General features: G+C 37.4%; 1 protein-coding gene across 3 annotated transcripts in view; it reads right to left on the bottom strand.

Annotated features, from left to right (window-relative positions):
• LDB3 (LIM domain binding 3) overlaps positions 1-19,767 on the bottom strand; it is a gene marked incomplete at its 3' end in the record, with an annotated part of 117,161 nt that extends 97,394 nt beyond the window's left edge. For all 3 annotated transcript variants that reach the window (XM_080620824.1, XM_080620825.1, XM_080620826.1), the window contains exon 1: positions 19,280-19,767. In XM_080620824.1, the coding sequence (XP_080476950.1) occupies positions 19,280-19,372 (93 nt within the window). In that variant the 5' untranslated portion in view covers positions 19,373-19,767. The remainder of the gene's footprint in view (positions 1-19,279) is intronic.
• Between the last annotated feature and the right edge of the window lie 1,057 nt (positions 19,768-20,824).

The following is a 20,824-nucleotide window of genomic DNA, read 5'->3' as shown; positions in this document are numbered from 1 at the left end:
CTCTTATCCTAGGATGAGCTTTCTATTTATAGAATTAAACAACTTTTCAATAGACTGTAAGAATACATATGTATATGACGGGAGCAAGACATGCATTTTATATGCAATTGCCTAATAAAGTCCAAAGATGCTCCCAAACTGTTACTACAACCATTTTAAATAGTACCACATATTATGTTTATCTGGTTCTCTCAGCTGGTGACAGGCATTTTCTTCTGAATGGCCTTCCCCTCTGCCTTTTTGTGTCATTTCCAGGATTGAAAGAAATTCACCTTCTACCTTCTGTTTCCATTTCCTGTGTATCACCTATCTAAAATCCTCAGAAAAGAGCTCCTTTGCAAATCCAGATCATACCAATGAGTCATACTTAGTCCAGTGTACACTGAAGTAAAAGTGATTTCTATTCCAGTTATATCAACCTCCTATTCTATAGCTACAAAGCAACAATTTCATAATGATGCTATTCTTCAACAGGTATTCAAAGTCAGAACTAGAAAAAGACTTACATTAGTCCGTCTTAACATTGAGTCACTACTGGAAATAGCATTTTACTACCAAAATTTTATTATCAAATTGGAGTGATTTCTGAAGCTGCAGAGGGAAATATAAAGCATAACCTGTAGCTGATATTAAAGCTATATGCATCAACCACACAGAAAATGTAAATATAGGTTAGGATTAATCTGGCTAATTGTCTTCTCTGATGGAGACACACCACAAATCTGAGGAAATTCTCTGGTTTTAAACAGTGAGGCACTGACACGTCTCTTCGACATATGTACAGTACCTAGCACAAGAGGGCCCAGGCCTTCCCTGGCCCTGTACTTCAAGGTAATACAAGTATTGCAAATAAAGAACCAACAAGTTCCACAGAGTGACAAACAAGACATCAAGCAGTATTTTTGCCAAATGGTACACAAGACTGGTATAAAGAAATCCCCCAGTTAATAAAATGAGTTCCTAATAAAAATGCAAATAGAAAAAAAGGAGAAACTGAGATAAAAAGATAAAACTTGTTTTACAAGATTCTGGCTATGACAGAGAAGAACAAGACACTGTCTTCACTCTCCACTTCAAAACATCTAACATCATCTCATCTAACTCTGCTACCCTGTGTGATGCCACAGACAAACAGAATTGACATGAAAGCATGGACTTCAAGCTCTATACTACTTGCCCTTGTAGTCTAGGCAATAATTCTAGCACCTGTTGCAGTCTCTGTGAAGAGACTTGCAGTGGTAGCACAGAGGTAAAAGCTCCACAGACAATAAGGTAACAGTCACGTCTCTTTGGAGGTCCCTTATCCTTTTTTATCATGGATGACCCTGTAACAATGTGCAATGCGATAGTCCAGAGGGAAAAAGCACTAGGCTGTCAATCTGAAATTTTGCTGGCTGCAACTCAGATATGACACCAAGTCATGCCCATCTTATGTAAAGACTGATAAGGTGGCCATGCGTTGTTTATGCTGTATCAGTGAGTAATTAGAAAGTCTTACGCTTTTATTGGTAAGTAAACTTACAATCAGCCCTCAGAAAAGAAAGAAAGAAAAAAAAACCAAACCAAAAACCAAACCAAAACCCCAGAATGAAGAACTGGAAGTCTGAATATCGAAAGTGGTTAACTCCTAAAGAAGGAATGGCAAAGAACAGAACCACTCTATGATTAACAGATTTTGAAACAGCAGGATTACAAGCACCTTCCCCAAGGTGTGAATCAAGCTGTTCAGAAGTTTGTGAGTCAAGGAGTCTGATGCAAGAAATGAATTCCATTGTGCATATTCCTCCCATGACCCCAGCCTGTTTACCTGGAAGACCAGAGAACTTCTGTCTCTTGGGATATTATTTTTCTGTGCTGTCTGTCAACACATTAGAAATATAGCTTTAGCACAGCAAAAACATTATGGTCCAAATTCCCCATTACTTAGCACAAAGTTATTCCCTTCACAGCAGATGCGAATATTTCAGTTTCTCTGTTAACTGCTTTGTAGCACTACAAATGACTGCATAGCTCCCTGGAAATGGTAAACAAAAGTTTGCATTTTCACCTCAGGCAAAATATCAATGATTTCTTCTCAAATAACATTTGGACAACATATCTTTAATTTACAACAGGGTTCTCAAAGCTCTTCTACTTCTTCTACAGTTTTATGTTAATGTTTGCTGGTTTTATGAATACTGAAGTAAAACCAAGTTTGTGGGCAGCCTAGTGTTCACGTCCCCATTTCCTTCTGTCATGAAGAGCAATCTCCCTGCTGCTCTTATCAAAAATAAAAACTTGTAAGTCCATCTCACCTCTACCATTTAGACCCATGTCTGATGACTACGGCTAGGGCCACAGCAGCCTCACTTCACAAAAAAAGAAAGCTGGCAGGACTCACACATAACTTCCCATCTTGCAAAGTCAATGTGTGTAGCACACCTTCCTCTTTGTACCAGAGTCCTTTTTTGCGCCCTTGTGTAAACACTCAAAGCACACAATCATTGCAACTTTTTGAATTACATATAAGCCCAAATTCCAGAAATTAAAGTTTGAAGATGCCTATGTTGGCAGAATGCAGACAACAAGCCCATGTTAGTGGCAGCAAGTGAGAAGAATGGTCCATAGGATCAAAAGGATCTACCTACATTTACCTGAAGTTCACTTAAGCAAATCCTTGTCATGACAAACCTATGACGCATGGTGATCCATTTAAGAAAAATAAAAGTATAATGGACTTAGGACAGATTGCATTTTAGAGTTGTACATTTATCTCGTCGGGAAGAAAGGATGACTACAGAAATTTCTGAGGTAAACATGAGTAAATACTAAGAAAGTACCCCCGTCCTACCCCAGAAAACCTAACAAATACCATCTTTTGTTTCCCATTCTAGCTTTATGCAATAGATACAACAATCAACTGGGAAACATCCACGTGTAGATAGTGCACACTCTCAAATCCAATCATAATATGCAATGTCCCAAAGAGGTTGAGGGATGTGTACGTTTTTGTATAAGCTACAAAGTGTCCATAGAACAGGTATTTTCATATATATTTCTATATAGTGGACAATAATATTCTAATACACTATTTTGTCAACCCATCATTTGAACTATGTTAATATTAGTAAAGTAAACAAAGTTTGATCTATTTTTGTTATAAACTTGCAATTTAGCTATGATAGCACTTTCAGTATTTAGTAATACAGACTGATGTTTCCAAAGCCTGACTTAAGAGTATTCAGTGCAATGGCACTTGCTAATACACTGACTGTCTTAGGTATTTTTTTAAAAGTGGAGTTTAGTTGTAACAGAAATTGATTTGCCTTGTTAAAAATTAAATTACTTCTATATGCGGCCTGTACTTACGTACATGGCTGTTTCATGAAGGGCACTAATCCAAATTATTACATGTACTAAATGCCAATTAATTCTCCCTTATGAGTTATGATAAATGATTATTTTAGGGTGAAGCTATACAGTTTCCAAAGGGTCTTTATCACAGCTATGTTGACAGGACTTTAAGTATGGTGGTATGCTTAGTACTACCCTAAAGTAGCTGAAGTATGTGCCACAGCAGGTGCCACAAGTAGAACATAGATTTGCTTTGACATTAGAACGTAGGGTATAGAGCGAGTGTAGAACGGATGGATTTGAAAAGAGCATATGCTGTGAGTGGTTTGGAAAAGCAGAGCCTTCAGGGTACAGCATAAGAGTCAAAGCTAACTGAATCTGAAGAAATCCTGCCTCTTCATGGCAACAGTAGTTTGTACTTCATGATCATCAGTGTATCTGTCATTAAAGAAACATTTCGCCACTTCTAATGGAAAAGATCACTGAAGTGTAAGCTTTTGGTGAAAGTAAAACCAAAGTATTAGAAAATGCTGTTTGAACTTTAAATGATACATTTCTGCCACACAACTGTAAAACTGATAATTGCACCTATTTTACAACATGTAAACATATTCTACATCTCTTTCACATTCTTAATGTCCTCTTCGTGAAAACCTAATCTTGAATTTTTGCACCAACCAATGCTGGCAATTAAGGTACCTCCAGTACTTCAGGCACAAAGAGGCATAGAAGATGACAGCCTTTACCAAAAGATCTCTCTGCATCTTTGAATTTCTATGTCCCCAACCTAGACTGACCAATTCACTCTAACAACGTAGGAGATAAAAAGCCCCTCATTGGCCCTAGCTACACCTTCCTGCTGACACACATACACTTCTTGTATCCATAAGCATGTCTATGCTCCTCCACTTCCCACAATGATTTGGAAACAGTCAGTGTGGTAGTGATCTGTGCAAAGCTTCTCCTACAGGAAACTTTTCACAGATTTTAGTAGCTTTTGCAATGTCATTTTAAAAAGATGTTGATTCTTCCTTTCCTAATACCTGAGCAATGGTACAACAGTATTGTTTTCATGTTCATAAATTACTATTGACTTTTCTTGATCCATCTGAAAAATCAATTTTTTGCTTTGTATATGAATTAAGGTCATAGATAACTTGTAAAAATGAAGTCAAATATCTAACTAGTCTGCTAGATAAGTCAGGTTATAGACTTGAGGTATGCCAAAACTGTAGCTAAAATTAAAGATCTACGAAAAATAATAGAATCATCCCCAATTCCACTAGGAAAGCACCTTAAGCAGTATATACATTTGCTAGATAATGATAAAACACATACACAGCCAGAAAACCTCAACCTCATCTCTGATTAAAACACTAGAGCTAGATTCTCAGATACTAGAAAAAAATATCACATTCTATGGTGCCTACTCTCCTTAATGGAGTTATGCTGGAGTATCCCAATTAAAAGCATTATTCTTATCTTAGTGAGTATAGCGTTTCTCTTGCAAAAGGAATTTTAACTGTACATTAAATGACAGTTTTTTCAATCTCCTTTTACACACAAGTGATTGAGAACAGCGATATTATTCTTCAACTCCTAAGGCTCTCTTGACAAATATATTTCCCCCGCAGCTTCACAGAACTAGTGGAATTACACCAGGAATAAATCTGTTCCAGTATCTTCAGTTACTCAATTTGGAAACTAGTCATTTGCCTGACCTTCAGTGCAATGCTAAAAACAGAGTTTGTCTGTCATCAAGAGCCAGTGAGCTTTCAGATAAAACAGAACTCATGGCTCCTGCAATGAAATTCCAGGAGTGTTCATCAAAGGCTTGCCAACAATAGCATCTCACTCAGTCAATACGTTCATACTTTGATAAAACTGGGAAAAAAAAATAAAAGATTTGACTTTTGGAATTGGGCATGTCAGAGAACTGGGCATGTACTCAGTTTAACATATGTGTAAACAAAATATTCTTTAATTATATAATGATAATTTACCTAAATTCTTTCAAGGCTAAATTTCTCACATTATTGAGAATTTACCTTTGGGATTTTTTGGTGTTGGTTTGGCTTTTTATTACTTTTACTGAGGAACATTCCTTCTTGCTATGAACACCAAATAAATCATCTTTGTTCTAAACCCCAGAGTAAATATTGTGAGCAAGCAGTGAAGTGGAAGCAGGGCTATTTATTCTCCAAGCTTCCAACTTCCTTGTTTAAATTAAAATAGATTAATCTTGTGTTCATTAAAATAGGAGTATTGTTATAGCAGGAAAACTACCAGGCAAGACTTCAAACTCATTCCTTATGGTCCAGTACATAGGCTTCAAATGCTCTCTCTTCTTTCAGACTTGATCCTGGCATTTCTCTTGACATTAATCCAAATACAAACCCCAATATACTATCTCAGTCCTAGCAGAATACTGTCAAATGCTTTGACAGTGAATGACAGGGAAAGCAAAAACTACCAGTCATTTCCACATGCATTCTAGATATCCATTAATATGTACATAATTTGTTAGCAACCTCACTGTCTTGGAATATATGCCTACATTTCCAGTATTCATGCAGTTTGTCCAGCCTTGTAGTTACTTCTTACTTGGGTTCAACTTAGAGGATATAAACAGCTATGTTTATGATAAGAGTAAGTATAAGACTGGGTTGGAGTGAAGCTAGAAGGACACCAAGTTAACTTTAATAAGATGTTCTCATCTCTTAAAACAGACAATGTATTTTTTAATCAAAAAATAAAGACCTCTCTCTCTCACTAGTCTTTGCAATGAAAATTAGCCATAAAAACCCCTAGAAGATGGAGGTGTTGGAGAAAAATAGAAAAGAAAAAATCCACTAAACTTCAAGACAACGTCGGACATTACAGGAAGAGAAAGCTGTATTTCAAAGCTAAACAGAGGTTAAGATTCATACTATTAATTTTAAAGTACAGCTTACAGACAGTTCTCCTTAAACATAAAGCCATGGCACTCTCTCTTTTATCTAATTAAATTGAGAATTGTCACAGTGCAACCTATTTGCAATAGGTCACTGTGACAAGTCACCAGAGGAAAAGAGGAAAGTGTCAAGAGGCACAGTCAAACCAATGGCTATTTGTCCTTGCTCTCACAGTAGTGCCCACAAGTTCAGTTGGAGATGCTGAGCCTGTTGGACAAGTTTTGCAAATTCATCCAGGAAGAAAATATCCACAGCTATCAAAACTGTTGTCTAACTAGGCAACGCATAGAAAAAGATTAGCAAAAAGAAACAAAGCACTGCAAAGAAAGCACTTTCTGGGAAAAAAATCCATGTTCTTGAATACTGAAGGAATTAAACTGGACAAAAAGTAGAAAGATACAATCAAAACAGCCTAGATATTTACTTATTTTGGCAGCACAGCAAGATAAACAGAGCAAAATGTAAGTCATAGCCTGACAAATGACAGAGAAAGAATATATATATATATTAAAGAGTTACCTGTTCATCACAGGCATACAGAACAAAGTAGGAGATTTTTTTATAGGCCATTTGCATCCAAAGATAAATACATAAGTGACAGGCAGTATACATTCAGGAAGGAAAATAGGAATAGGGAGAGCACTTCTTGTGTATCAACAAAAAATGTAAAACTAAGCTAAAAAAAAAAAAAAAAGGATGAAGGACATTGCAAGTCACCACCTTCTTCAGTTTTTCTTAGGGTTTGATACCTTTCTAAATGAAGTAAATGCTTTTACTTGATTTCATATTTCCTTTAAAAAAAAAAAAAAGGTATTTTCAGCTTTTAATATTATGGCTTTACTCAGTAAATATATGAAATATTCAAATAAATATTAAAAAAAGAAACAGAATCATAGAATCATAGAATACTTAGGGTTGGAAAGGACCTTAAGATCATCTAGTTCCAACCCCCCTGCCATGGGCAGGGACATCTCACACTAAACCATGTCACCCAAGGCTCTGTCCAACCTGGCCTTGAACACTGCCAGGGATGGAGCATTCACAACTTCCTTGGGCAACCCATTCCAGTGCCTCACCACCCTTATAGTAAAGAACTTCTTCCTTATATCCAATCTAAACTCCCCCTGTTTAAGTTTTAACCCACACATGTGTCAACTTTGCCTTTTCAAGGTGGTCACTATCAGCTCTTGTAGGGTGTTAGAATTTAGCTAGAAAAAATGCTCTTCTCTTACAACACACTGAAAAACTAATTTTTACTGAGTATCACATTAATGTAGTGGTAGCAATGGTGGGAAGATAGGAACAGCTTCAGAAGATGGTGTGTACGTTCTTCTTTTTTTCAAAGAGACTTTGGCAATTTGGATAATTTTCTTGCTAGTTCCTGATCTACATTTTTTTATTGTAAAATTGGTTGCCTGCAGTGGGAAAAGATAATATTTTAGAGAGTATTTTCAATGCATCTCTCTTTACAGCATTAGTATATCCCAAGAAAGTCTCATACTAGTGTGAACATATGGCCTAGATAGCCACTACTCATACAGCATCCAAGAGCAGATGATTCAGGGGAAAATAAAAAAGTAAGGACTTCTGGCATCCAGGTGGATGTTCTAAAATTAAATACCAACAAGCAAAGTTTCTTCCTAAACCCTTTATCTACACATTGAACAAAGGGGTTTCACAACCAATTACATGGCAAGAGCTCTTCCTTGGCCTCCTAAGCTTGGAGATTCATCTAAGGCAAATAATCATGTTATATTATATTAAAAGTACTCCTTTGTGCTGTTTCTTGGCCTACAAAGAGTTTTAATAAAACAAAAAAAGTTAAAGACCACATTAAGTAATTGAACTAAACACTCAGAGTGGCAAAAGAAAGAGATACTTAACCATATAATCAAATGGCATGAAACTCAGATCCAGCTCTGAATTCCTTCCCCATGGGAAGGATCAGCATCTCACACTGTACTTATAAAATATAATGCTGTACAACCAAGTGTCCTGCCTCCTCTCCAGGTTGTCTTTAGGACACATGAACACCAGGGAATCATGGGTGGAATGTATAAAAGATCTTATTGCAGCTGCTTGTACTGCATCTGTTCAAGTGATAAATAAAGCAGCTAACTTCTAGTTTTGGTTTCATTCACTGCCAGTCCCTTGATGTGCAAAGAAATTATATACCACCTCCTCATCTTGTCAATCATATTGCAACAAATATGTCTTCAATATTGTGGAAGTGATTTTTTTTTAAATTTTTTCTTTTTTTTTTTTTTTTCCAGGAATATTCCCACAAGCTGGGATAACCTCTATGACGAATCACACACACTGGGAAAAATTAAAACCACTTCATATTCTTCCAAACAAGAACCCTGATTGTGTAAATCAGACTTCTTCCCATTCATACTAGGAAAAGAATTAAAATTGGGTCTATATGCAACTGATCTGAAATTAAAACTGAATGCATAAATTGTGTACAGCTTACAGAAGGTTTATTCTGCTTTGTTCTTTCCCACCACTTTATTCACCTCTGACTCCTGAAGTTTGAAACACATTATCATACTGTATAAAAGAAGAAATACTCGATCTGTGTTAGTTGAAGATCCAGACCTTCTTGATGTGAGTCATGGGGGTCTCTCCATTGTCATTTAGGGCATATGTATACATGCACATCTTCACTTGGCACATTCTCCACAAAAGCTTATTATGTTACTCATAGGGCGATTATTTTTTTCCCAACTCTTTTGCTCACTTGCCTATTTCTTTAGGTCACCTAAAGACTGTTTTCTAGAAATACAATAAAGTAAATGATGTTAGCCTCATGGCCTTAGAAAAGATGCACATATTCCTGTGTTTTGCCACGAATACCTTACTGAAATACTATCTGCTTGAGGTCTTTTTGGTTCTTCTTTTTTCAATAAGATTAATGTGTCCTACTATCTATGGTCAGCACATTTTCCTCAGAGAAAAGGTTTGAGGTTACAGTCTAAAATGGCATTTTGCAGGGTGAGCAAGCAAAGCTCTGCAGAAACTTAAGCACAGAAATGTAGGAAAAAGGAATCGCTGATAAGCAGGACAAAACCATCATTTTGCTGGTCATAGGATACATGGTTGTAAAGGGAGAAAAGTCTCTTTCAGGAATTCTCAGTGGGCATATACTCTATTCTCAATGCAGAAATTACATTGGTATTAGTTGCTGCATGGGTTCCCTGACAGAGGGTATGTATACAATCAGAGAAACCCCACAGCTACACACAGAGCAGTTGCGAACCTTCATAAGGTGCCCTGGTCAGCCAGCTCCTTCCTGCAGCCTTACATCCAGGCATATGGAAGGAGGAGACACCAGAGTACCATCCCACATGGAGCAAGGATGAATGCAAAGAGCCAGCATTAGGAGTCTCCCACATGACTACAGACCACAGCAATAGCAGTACTTGTTCTTGCAGTCAACTAAGGCATACAATTATGAGTAGGTACAATTAAGGCATACAGTTTTCAAGTGTAAGATAGTTCCTCCATCAAAAGAGGGTAGTTCTGCTATCTCTTGGGGATCAAACAGTCAAGCAGTTCCATCACCCTTCACCAGGTCCACTCTTTCTGTCAGGGGCTTTCTTTCAACGGCCTGCTACCCACAACTCTGTGTGCTCATCCTGAACTACTGATAACTATATACCAACACAGCACACATTTTAATTTTAGAAATGTTACACTGAAAAGAAGCAGCAGAAAATTAAACTGAGGCTGCTGTTCAAATAGGTTTGTTGTTCAAACAACTGATGACACTTAACAGACTTTTGACCACTTCCTGTTAACAAGAAAGAAAAGCCATGTAATAGAGATCCTCATTTGCCCCACCCCATTCAGTTGACCAAAAGGACTTAATCTTGAATAATCTGTTTGACAATTTACGAAAACAACTGAGATAATCTTCTGGACAGGAAAGCAATTTTGACAGTAGGTCAGAAAGGTACTTGTATTTTACAATGCCTGTCAAAAAAATAACAAAAACCCCTACCCATTTATTTCCTAGAGTAGTTAATCATGGCCAACCCTGATGAAAAAGAACATCTTGTTTCGGCTGCCTATTTCTTTTTTAAACACCTGCCATAGTGCCAACTGCCCTTGGCCATTTTTGAACCAGCTATGACTAGGTAAGGAGAGAATGCTGACATTCTCAAATAGAGCAGGATGGTTCCAGTGACCCCCAGGATCAAGATAAGGCAACCCAAATTCACCCTAATACCAGAGCATTCTGATTTGGCACTATGTACAAGAATCTGGGGTTACATGTAGTATTTTTGGAGTTTTGGATGCCATGTCCCATTCCAGAAGCTTGAGGTAAATGCAGTATTCGTTCCAATTCAAAATAGCTTCCTAAGTTACAGGATGCTTTAAATATAGCATGAGAGTCCCACAGAGGCTTCCGAAGAGTGTGCATGGCACCCTAAACAGGTATAATAAGCACCATGATGCCTCACAGTTATTTATCTTCATGCCAAAGGCTAATTGTCACTAACACTGGCTTTAAACTGAAGAGCCATAAATTGCTTAAAGTACGTGTATGCCCTTAAAGCTGTTACCTTTAATGAGAATAAGGGTTTATGTCTGTATTAACAAGTATGGCTAACCAACGGCAGGAAGTAAGGCAGCCAAAATAGCCCAGCAACTGGAGTCTAGACTCTGAGCAAGGGAAAGGAGGGGATATGGTGCAAGCATATGAAAGGCTGTGTTCCTCCTAATCCTCAGCTGCCATTACTACAAATCAAGTGTATTTGGAAGGATTTTGGGGAAAGGTTAAAACCTATTTATGCACAATGTCCAGGCACTGAACACCTGTGGAACAGATGATCACAACATCAGCTATGCACGTGGGAGGTGCAGAAAGTAACTCTACCCTTACCAGGGGATTTGCATGCCTTTAGACATTTGACCCATTATATCTTCCTAAAAGAAGAGCAAGATCTCATTGACTTTTTGGAAAAATGGCTGATAGCCGCTACTAACAAAAAGAGGAGTTGCCTCATATGATGCACATTCAACATGTCACCTGGAGCCATTCATAAGGTGGAAACAATTAATTTTCAGGTAGCTAATTCCTGAAACACAGAGTGCTTACGCTCAAAGTCAGTGGGTTAAAAAAAAAAAAGTAGTTCTTTCATCCCCCTATAAATAAGAGCTGGGTGCTTTTGCTCCTGAAAATCTCTCAGAAGAACACAGAAACAGCTTCAATGTTTGTGGGAAATGTTACACTTTTCATAGGTTGGAAAATGGAAGTTTTTAGAACTGTTTCCAAAGGATGTCCAACAGTAGGACTGGACTAAGCTTCAGGGACAGTTTCAAATGATCAAGCTTTTATTTCATTTAGGCCCTTATGTTATGATAGCAGCTAAACAAAATATATCACTTATGCAGTACGTTTTAACAGGTGATACCTGTCTGCTTTTAAACATATATTATGTAAATGATAGGTCAACACATTATGACAGAACAGCACACCTGTTGACATCCTTGTCCTCGCTCTGTACCAGCAAGAATTAAATTCTTTATGAAGTGCCATTTATTATATATCATAGCATACTTTCATCAAATTAGGATTTAGGAATTTAGACAACTGTAACAAAAGCCTATCCTGAGATTTTGCTCTCAGGTAACCTTTTTATTAAGGCTTTAATTACGTTAGTACAGAAGAAAGAGCCCTTTAACATGCTGTATATAAGCCATCCTTTTTCAACTAGCATTACTCATTTCAAAGCATATCATAGGTGACATTGTCAGACAATGTTTTAAATTAGTTTCTGTCCTCAAGACTTGCAAGAATTGATTTTTACCATGTTCAGCAAAAATTTCCCTCCTTTCTCTGCCCTTCTCATGATCTTTCAATGGGGATTAATAATTTATGCGCACATCGAGCATCTGGCTATTCCTGCAACAAAACCCAGACACACACACAAAAAAAAAAAGCAGTACCTGATATTACATTGGACACCACCTAACACTGTATTATATATTAAAATGGTGACATCTCAGGTACCTATGTGCAGAAACTTCTAGTTACGCACAAATCAGTGACATCAAATTGTGTTGTTGCTAACTCCAGCCCACTACGAACTAGATTATAGTGAAGACCATTGTATCTTGCACACCATTTTAATCCTTTCACAGTGCTATTAAAGTTTTATAGGTTTCATTTTGGTTTTTTAATACATACATTTTATAGTTATAAAATAACATACACTTAATGCTCCTAATTAAACAAGAAGGCTGACCAGAGGAGAACTGCTGTTGCTGGTATTGAAAGCTAATGCTAATGTATTTTCAGAACTAATTTCCCCTCTTTGTGTTCCACTGGCTGGAGAATATTTTGCAATTATGTATTCAGAATGGGGCTAATGACAAGGTTATCTGTTGTGTTAGAAAACAGCCATTTACAGAGTTCAGATAATAACAGAAAGTCCTACCTGAAAAAAGCTTATTGTGCATTTTATTTATAACACACTAACTGTTCAGCAGCTTTAAATTCATAATTTAATGATTACCTCCTGTTGTATTTACTAGTTCTAAAGGATCTGCAAAATTATTAACTTTAATAATAACTAAGTAAATCTAAGAACTTCCTGAAATACTACAAGAATTATATTCTCAAATAAATAAACTCTAGGCCAAAGGCTGAGCAATTTGTCAGACTAGGTTATCCAGTTGCCAGGAAACATTTTCTAATGTTAAGAGAAAAGGGAACATATCTCATGTTGTGGATCTCCTTCCTTAGATTAAGATACCTCCTCCTTTTCCATAAAGACACAATAACCAGGGTTATCCCCACTTGTGAATGTCTCAGTTTCTCACCAGTCTTGGGCTCAAGTTTCTCACAGTTAACACTGTGCCTCCTGTTCAAATGAAGAGTTCTGCTCCCCTCCCTTTTGCAGGAAATAAAGCTGTAAAGTTACTGCAGAGTGGGTTGTTGTTTTTGTTTTTTGAGGGTTTTTTTTTTGTATGAATAGTAAGCACCAATTAATACCAACTGTAGTTATAACTGAGTTGGTAATTGCATAGATGCTGTTCAGCCTCATTTTATTTCATACACTAAGCTCTTTTGACAGCTAATGCCACACAGCATTGATGATTCAGATACAATCACATCCCAAAGAGAAAAGCTGCATTTAACAGGTGAAATAAAGAAAGGGCTTCAAATTCAGAGGTTATGTATTATGTGTCAAGATAGTAACTGCAGCAGGTTTGATGATGTAACATCACTTAAGCCAGTACCTCAGCTATTGCAGGCCATTATTCATGTTAAGGTGGCCTATATTCTAATAGGGCTAAATGTTTCTCCTGCAATTCAAAACATGAATAGAATTGAGAAACAGAGCATTAAATAGACCTGTGCGTGATGGCTACACAGACACAGTGCAGAGTACAAAATACTCCTTCACCAGTGAGCTTAGTGTTTAGTGATTATTTTAATCATACAGAAATACAAACATTTCTGATAATGGTAGCTGTAAACATACCAGAATTGGCTTGCAAATTAGTTTGAAAGCAAAGATACCATCTAAACTAACTAGTATTCTCCCATGACACCGACACATTTGTACATATAACAAATGACTGCACATAATAAAACTCGGAATGCTATAACTTTGGATGGTGTGGCTGTTGCTCAAGGAGTGATATACAAGTTAAGCACACTATCCCAAAGAAATGCTGATGACCACAGAATAGATGTTTTATCAAAAAGAAACAGGAAAGTTTTGGAGTGTACTTGAAAGTTGGCCTGGAAGTATTTTATTTTCCTCTCACAAGGAACTGGAGTGAGTTGAATTGTAGAAGACTGGAAATATGTGAAACCACTTATGCATACGAAATTACTACAGTTTATCTAGACATAATACAGACATTACATTAAATAGCTCATTTTCCCTCTCAGAAGCTGACTCAGTCATTTCAGTTTGGGGCAAAAAGGAAACATCTCTACTGAATAGGAGTTAAAAAGGAAGACTTTCACAGAACAAAAAACTTACCTGTTAGTTTCACAGAATATCAACTATTATAAATACTAATCTATAGGTTTTAGTATTGTGAGGGACTTTACATTTGTAAATTAAAGCAAAAACCAAACCCACACTCTCAAAGTTGCTGTTGTAGCTGTAGGACAACTACTCAGCAGTTCGATTCACCAGAGATGGATGCTTAACAGATGATTGGAACTAGCATTTCAAATGAACTTGTTAATTTGTTCAGTCTAACAGGTAAACTGCATTCTTTTGATTAAAAGTTATGTACAGCAGCACATGGCTATCTAAATGGAAGTTGCAGGATGCATAGTGCCTGACCTGAATAATCTGATGTTTCCCTGCATTCAAGAATAGAACAAAAAAAAGTGCAAATGGACTCCATTCACACATCACTTGACCGTTGTAAGGCGCTGATACCCCATATGCATCAGGCCTACAGGAAATGAATACTCTCACATAGCTCTTCTAAAGGAAATACAGTCACAGCAAGAGGTTGACATATGCATGCTAGGGAGTGGAGGAGGGACAGGAAGCAATCAGGAAAAGATGCTAATAAAAATGAAAGAACTCAACAAATGTGAGAAAAGCCTTCATGTTCCTCCAGAGATATGGACTCCAAAATGCTAGAATAGATTCCTCCCCTAAAGAGCTGCTGCAGGCTGCTTGTATCAGATAAGCTAAATCTCATTTTTTTCCTATTAGTGTTTGCCATTTACCCTCACTGCATTTACATCATCACTAGATATGTAAATCATATCACCAGATATTTTCCTCACTTCATAGAATAAAGCCAAAATAGTCCTCTAAACTTTTGTTTTGTTTAAACACTATCTTCTTCAGCTTCATGATCCAACTTTTGATTGGGAACCCAGGCAAGATTTGTAGAAAATACTAAACTGTATGGATAATCACAGAATGAATATACTAGTCACGAATTATCACACTGTTCTGGATAATATTTCTGCTATCTTAGATGATGATAATTCTTGCATAACTTCCAGCTCATCATATCACCTGCAAGCCAGTCTATCTCTCTAGAGAAGCTTGCCATTCACCAATAATTATTCAGCAACATATGAAGAGGCTCTGCTATTGCTTCTATCCATGTGCAATTGTAACATTTTAGGTAACAGGGCAACTCAGCACTTCAGGTAACTGACTATACATAAAAGCCTTCTTACAGGGGATTAGGTCTATAAAACTAATGAATTCTCCTTGCTTCTAGACAGTGCAAGCAAGCAGCAGCAGAAAACCTGCTTTGCTGTCCACATCAATTTGGAAAGACCAGATTTATGCATATGATCATGCCACTGGTGATAGCTCTTAGCATTGCCAACAACCTGTAAGTCTCACTCATTTCAGTAGGACTGACAGATGCTCAGCTTTACTGAGGGTCTATCAATACTGTTTTCCTACCTCTGCTACCTCATGACATCTTATGACAGAGTTTGTTTTAGAGGATAGGATGGTCTGTAGGGTGGGGACTGGAAAACTACTTTTCAATATTCCTAGATTAATTTCTAATGCCATTGTTAAAGGAATGTGAAAGCTGCAAGAGTGACCTTAACTGTTCTCCACTTGTTTCTGTCTTGTCTTTTCCTCACTCCACTCCCTCTAAGTTAGTCAGGCACTTATTTTTAGACAAAGAACAGATAAGCAGAACAATCCATTTCAGGGGAACACATCTTCAACTGTCACTCAGTTCACTGACTATAACTCCTGTGTCTTAGGCTGTTGACTATTTAACAGTGAGCTGATCACCTGAACCTACCTGAAGGGAAGAAAATAACAGTATCTCAGACAGCATTTTAAAAAGAGTTCTTTAAAACTGAACTGTTGTGCCAAACAGCTTTGATTAATTATCTTCCTTGCTCACTGTTTTAAAGGCATTTTCCTCAACAGAAGCATTTGTGGTACCACAGCCTCAGATTGTGCTTTTGTTGGGCTTCAAAGACCTTTATGTTTTCACCCCTGCTTCTCAGGTGAAGCTCAGGCTGAGTGGGAATTGTAAGGTAATGGCTGACAGAGTGCAGGTCAACAGTCAAGTAAGCCACAGCCCTAGTTCATAAGTCCAGTGTGGCCACTTTATGTCTAAGCGTGGGCCAGCTTCATACTAGCTTTCCCTTTCAGGAAAGTCCTTTGAAACATACATGTGTAAGACTATAGATGGGATGAACAATCCCAGTGTGGTTGACTGTTGTCACCACCTTTCTCAGGAGGCAACTCTCTAATAGCATGACTTGTGGCAGACAGAAGAGCACAAAGCCTCCATGAGAAAGGATGAGTCTTTTTTTTTTTTTTTTAATTTTCCTCTGTGGCCCACCCAGTCAGTCTTACTGCTTTTGGACCGTTAGAAAATAATGAGCATGTCTACATATAGACTCTATCTGCCTACATAGAGGGATACAATGCATATGTAGACAAAAAGGGCCACTGCACTGGTATTAAACTCCATCTGGTAATAAAAGCAATTGTAAGACCCTTAAAGCTGAAGTGTTTGGGGTTTAGGACTCATCTTGCACCTAGGAAGTCCAATTCCATCTCAGGAGAGCTGTGGATCAAAACCAGTCCACATGTAAGTGTATGGCATCCACTGGCAACATTTAGAGCTGTGTGCCTTTCCCAAGAAAGAGATTTTCTTCAGTTATTTTCCCTCCCCAATAATATCTTGAGAATGCAAGTACATCTTTCCTTTTTCCCCATGGTAATATTGCAATTACGGCTAAATTCACAGATCAACTCATTTATGATGGCAAATTGCTGATTAAAGGGAATATCTTATCTGTTTGGAGATATATTTATGTAAGAGATGTTAAACTAAAAATGGACTTTAAGAATGCTAACATTCTGTGTTCCAATTAAAAAGCTATCACAACTAGCAGACTTCCCTACTCCAGCTCCCCCATGCTACGTAGCCTAAAGAGGCTACGTTCATTTCTGCATGCCTGATTTTTCCCCCTAAGGCAGGCTATAAATCTAATCCAACCCCAAAGCAACTAAAAACTGGGCCTCACTGGGAAAGAGTTCAAAACATTTAACAGTGCTTTCGACGCTTCTACTGCTGGAAATGCAGCCAGCTGTGTGAAGAGGTAATTTCTCCACACCTCTGGGAATCCAGTCTTTGCAGTTTCACTCCTACTCACCATATGCTCTCAAAAGCCCTATGAAGATCTATAGCCTTTGGGCATAGTGAGTATACTTTAAGATATTATAATCTAAGAAAATGGGTTCTTTGGGAAACAACTGTTTTTTTCTTTCTGATAGTGTCATATATAGTGCAAGTGCCACAGCACCAGCCTTTGACGGACAGCCTCTGGGTATGACTTATACAAAAAAAAAAAATCAATACCATACAGTACACACTGCAAAGTGTTATGAAAATGCCTACAGAAATATGTTGACACCTCTCCATACTTACCTTGGGTGGGATAAAAAAAGAAATATCAAAATTATTTATCATACTGAAATTAGTATAAGTTTATAAAGTTAGTTTATTTTTGTGTACAGGGCTCCTTTTTGTTTGTTTTTTCTTGTTTGTTTTTAACACTAACAGAACAGCCTTCTTTGCAATTACTATGCCTCTTCTTCAAAAGGGGTTATGAAATGTTCCTCTTACCATCACAGGACCTAGTATTAAGTTAAATGTGGCTCCGTCTTCAGAGAAAAGGATATTGTGCATAAGAATAAAAGAGATGAAATAAAGCTTTATATTATGAATATGAAATACTGCAGTTAAGATTTAAGAAGGTCATTGATGACTGAGTCATGATGCAGCGAAATCAATTTGGTACTCACAACTTCACAGACTCTATTTTCATTAGGCAAAAAAAACCCCAACAAACAACAAACCCAAACAGTTTTCAGGGTAGTGTAGTGGCTTTTTTTTTTTTTTTTTTTTTTTTTTTTTTTTTTTTTTTGCAGTGGAGCAGACCTTTTGTTTGCATTCTATTTGTTTGTCTGATGAAATCATCCTGGTATTCCTTTTAAACACTTCTGTAAGTAACCCCTCTCATCATTGCCCTGCAAAACAAGCCTTCTGCAGGTGATCTGTGGGGAACCAAGATGTCTCTAAAAAGATCTGAAGATTCCGGAACAGATTTGAGATTGTCAGAATAGAAACAAAAGAAAGAAAAAAAATAAAAAGAGAGAGAAGCTACAAGAGAGTAGAAAGTAGAGTTTCCAAACCAGAAGTTACACAGAACTGTCTAGCTTGACAAGAAAAAGGTAGGTAAGGAAACATTTACAAATTTCCTGAAAACCATCCAATGATTAAAAACCTTTGCACAACTGAGCGAGTTCAGGTAATAACACTCTAACAGCTTAAAATACTGATCTTAGAGGAGTCAGCTAGGAAATAAATGGACTAAACTGTAATCAACAGATATACCAGGTAATTAATTATTAAATCACATGTTGTTTGTCAGCTGCAAATGGAAGGCTTCTGCATAATTTAAGACAGTATTTTAAGTACTATTGAGACTTCTCCTTGACATGTCTCATTTTCATCTGATTATTGCTCCCCCCAAAAAGAGGGGATGTGTATCCCTATCTTTGTCCAGTTTTAGCACCTAGACCTCACATATTTACAAGCAGTTACATGATCATTTTCTAAAAATATAGCTCTATATTCCCATTCACAGTTGTTCTACTCCCTTCCCTCCAAATAGACACCACCATATCATATCATATCATTGAGGCTCCTATCAGCAAAAAAAGAGACACCACCACACAAAACAGAACTGGAAGCTTACTTAAAAGAGACAGTATTATCATTCTTAAAAATATACTAATGCGAACTGTCTTCCTGACAGTTCTTCAATGCCAGGTTGTGCCTTGAAGTGGTAAATTTTAAGCCCACATTATATTCTCTTTTTTCAGACCTAGCTGCAAAGATCCTCTATTTTGCTAGGCCAGGTCAGTGTACACATAGCTAGTTCACTGCTATTTTCCAACCTAAACAAGCTCAACAAGGCTTTTTTGCTCACTTACTCTGGAGATGGTCAAGGGCATATTGAAGTCCTTGCCCCCTTGCAGTCGGAAACCCCATGGTCCAGGTCCATTCAGAGTCACGCTGTAAGCCATTGTGTATCTCTTTCACACAGCAATGAGAAGGCACTGCAGAACAGAAGGATAGGGTAGACGGAGAAAATGAAAAAAAAAAAAAGCCAGAACTAAAACAGGGAAGAGTTTTATATAACGAAAGTGATTATCTTTCTGCCTTGCCTGTTCAGTTGTGCTCTGATATCACCTAAGAATAGATGGGAGCTATAATGCAGATGCTGATATCCCAGCTGAGTAGGGTCCATAAAAGGTGTGTAACCAGACACCTACTATGCAAAGACTTCATGACTCAGAGGTCTAATATAGCCTCCAGGGAAGGGGACAGATCTTTCTAGGCTTCTCCAGGCCCTCTTTATGCTCAGTTACCTTATGGGCAAAACACATCTTGTAATAAAACAAAACTCCATGCTAAAATCCCAAACACCCAAAACTCTTTACTAACCCATTAACAGCTACATAGCCATTTTTAACTTTCTGCTTCAGAATGTTTATTGCATTGTGATATACAATGTACTACAAACAAGTTTTTTTTTACACAGATGTTTCCATATGTAGCAGGAAAGGCACCAAAGTAAGTGGTTACTTTATTTTGCATTAGTTTGTTAAACTGAAAAAAGTATATGCTACAGGCATTTAGCATCACAACCCCCCCCACCACCCTGATTTCATGTTTGGCTCTTGGTTCCATAGCCCTTGCCTTCTCAAGGGAAAATAAAAATTAGTTCTCTTTGAATGCAGAGGTATTTTGAGTTATTTATAATCAGCATTTAATTTCCATAGCAAAAGCACAGTTTCACTACATACCTCTCTCATTATTTTGATGCAAGTCTTCTAAAGGTGTGACACTTAAATAGAAGGCTAAGAATACAAATAGCTAGCTAACTGCTTCCTTAATTCATTCCTTGATTTTTCATAGTTTATATTCCCACATTAGGTGTTCCATAAAACTTTAAAACTTTATAATTCTTGTTCAGTAATGCTGGATAGCTTTTCTGCCTTAGATTTGCGATAGCTAAAATACAGAGAATATGAGCGAAGGGAAGAAGTTGCTGGCAGAACTACAGATACAAACAAAAAGCTTCTGCTCTCATGGTAAAGCTAGAAACAATAAATAACACTCACCCCTTTCAAGTCATTAATACGCACAGGACCTCCAGAACCGCTCTCCTGTAACTCCACAGCATCCCTGCCTTTACTCTCTGGTTAGAAAGAAATTCCCATTACATTGCGGTGTGGGAGACAAAAAAAAAACGCATGGGTTCTACTCTGATAATCAAAAAGACAACCAAAACCACGTAACGCACTGGAATGAGGTAGCTCAGTTTGAACACTGATAGTAGGGCACTTTGCCCATACACCTACCTTAAAACATGGTAGAAAAACTGATGGTGAAATGGCAGAGAGCAAACACTATCAGGGGCCCAGTCTTTATCTGAGGAGATGGTCAATCATTTTTCAAAACCATGGGGCAAC

This window comes from Psittacula echo (assembly GCF_963264785.1).
Source record: "Psittacula echo genome assembly, chromosome: 6".
Classification (NCBI taxonomy): Eukaryota; Metazoa; Chordata; class Aves; order Psittaciformes; family Psittacidae; genus Psittacula; species Psittacula echo.
Note: the sequence above shows the minus strand (reverse complement) of the source record. Positions and strands in the feature narration are given on the sequence as shown.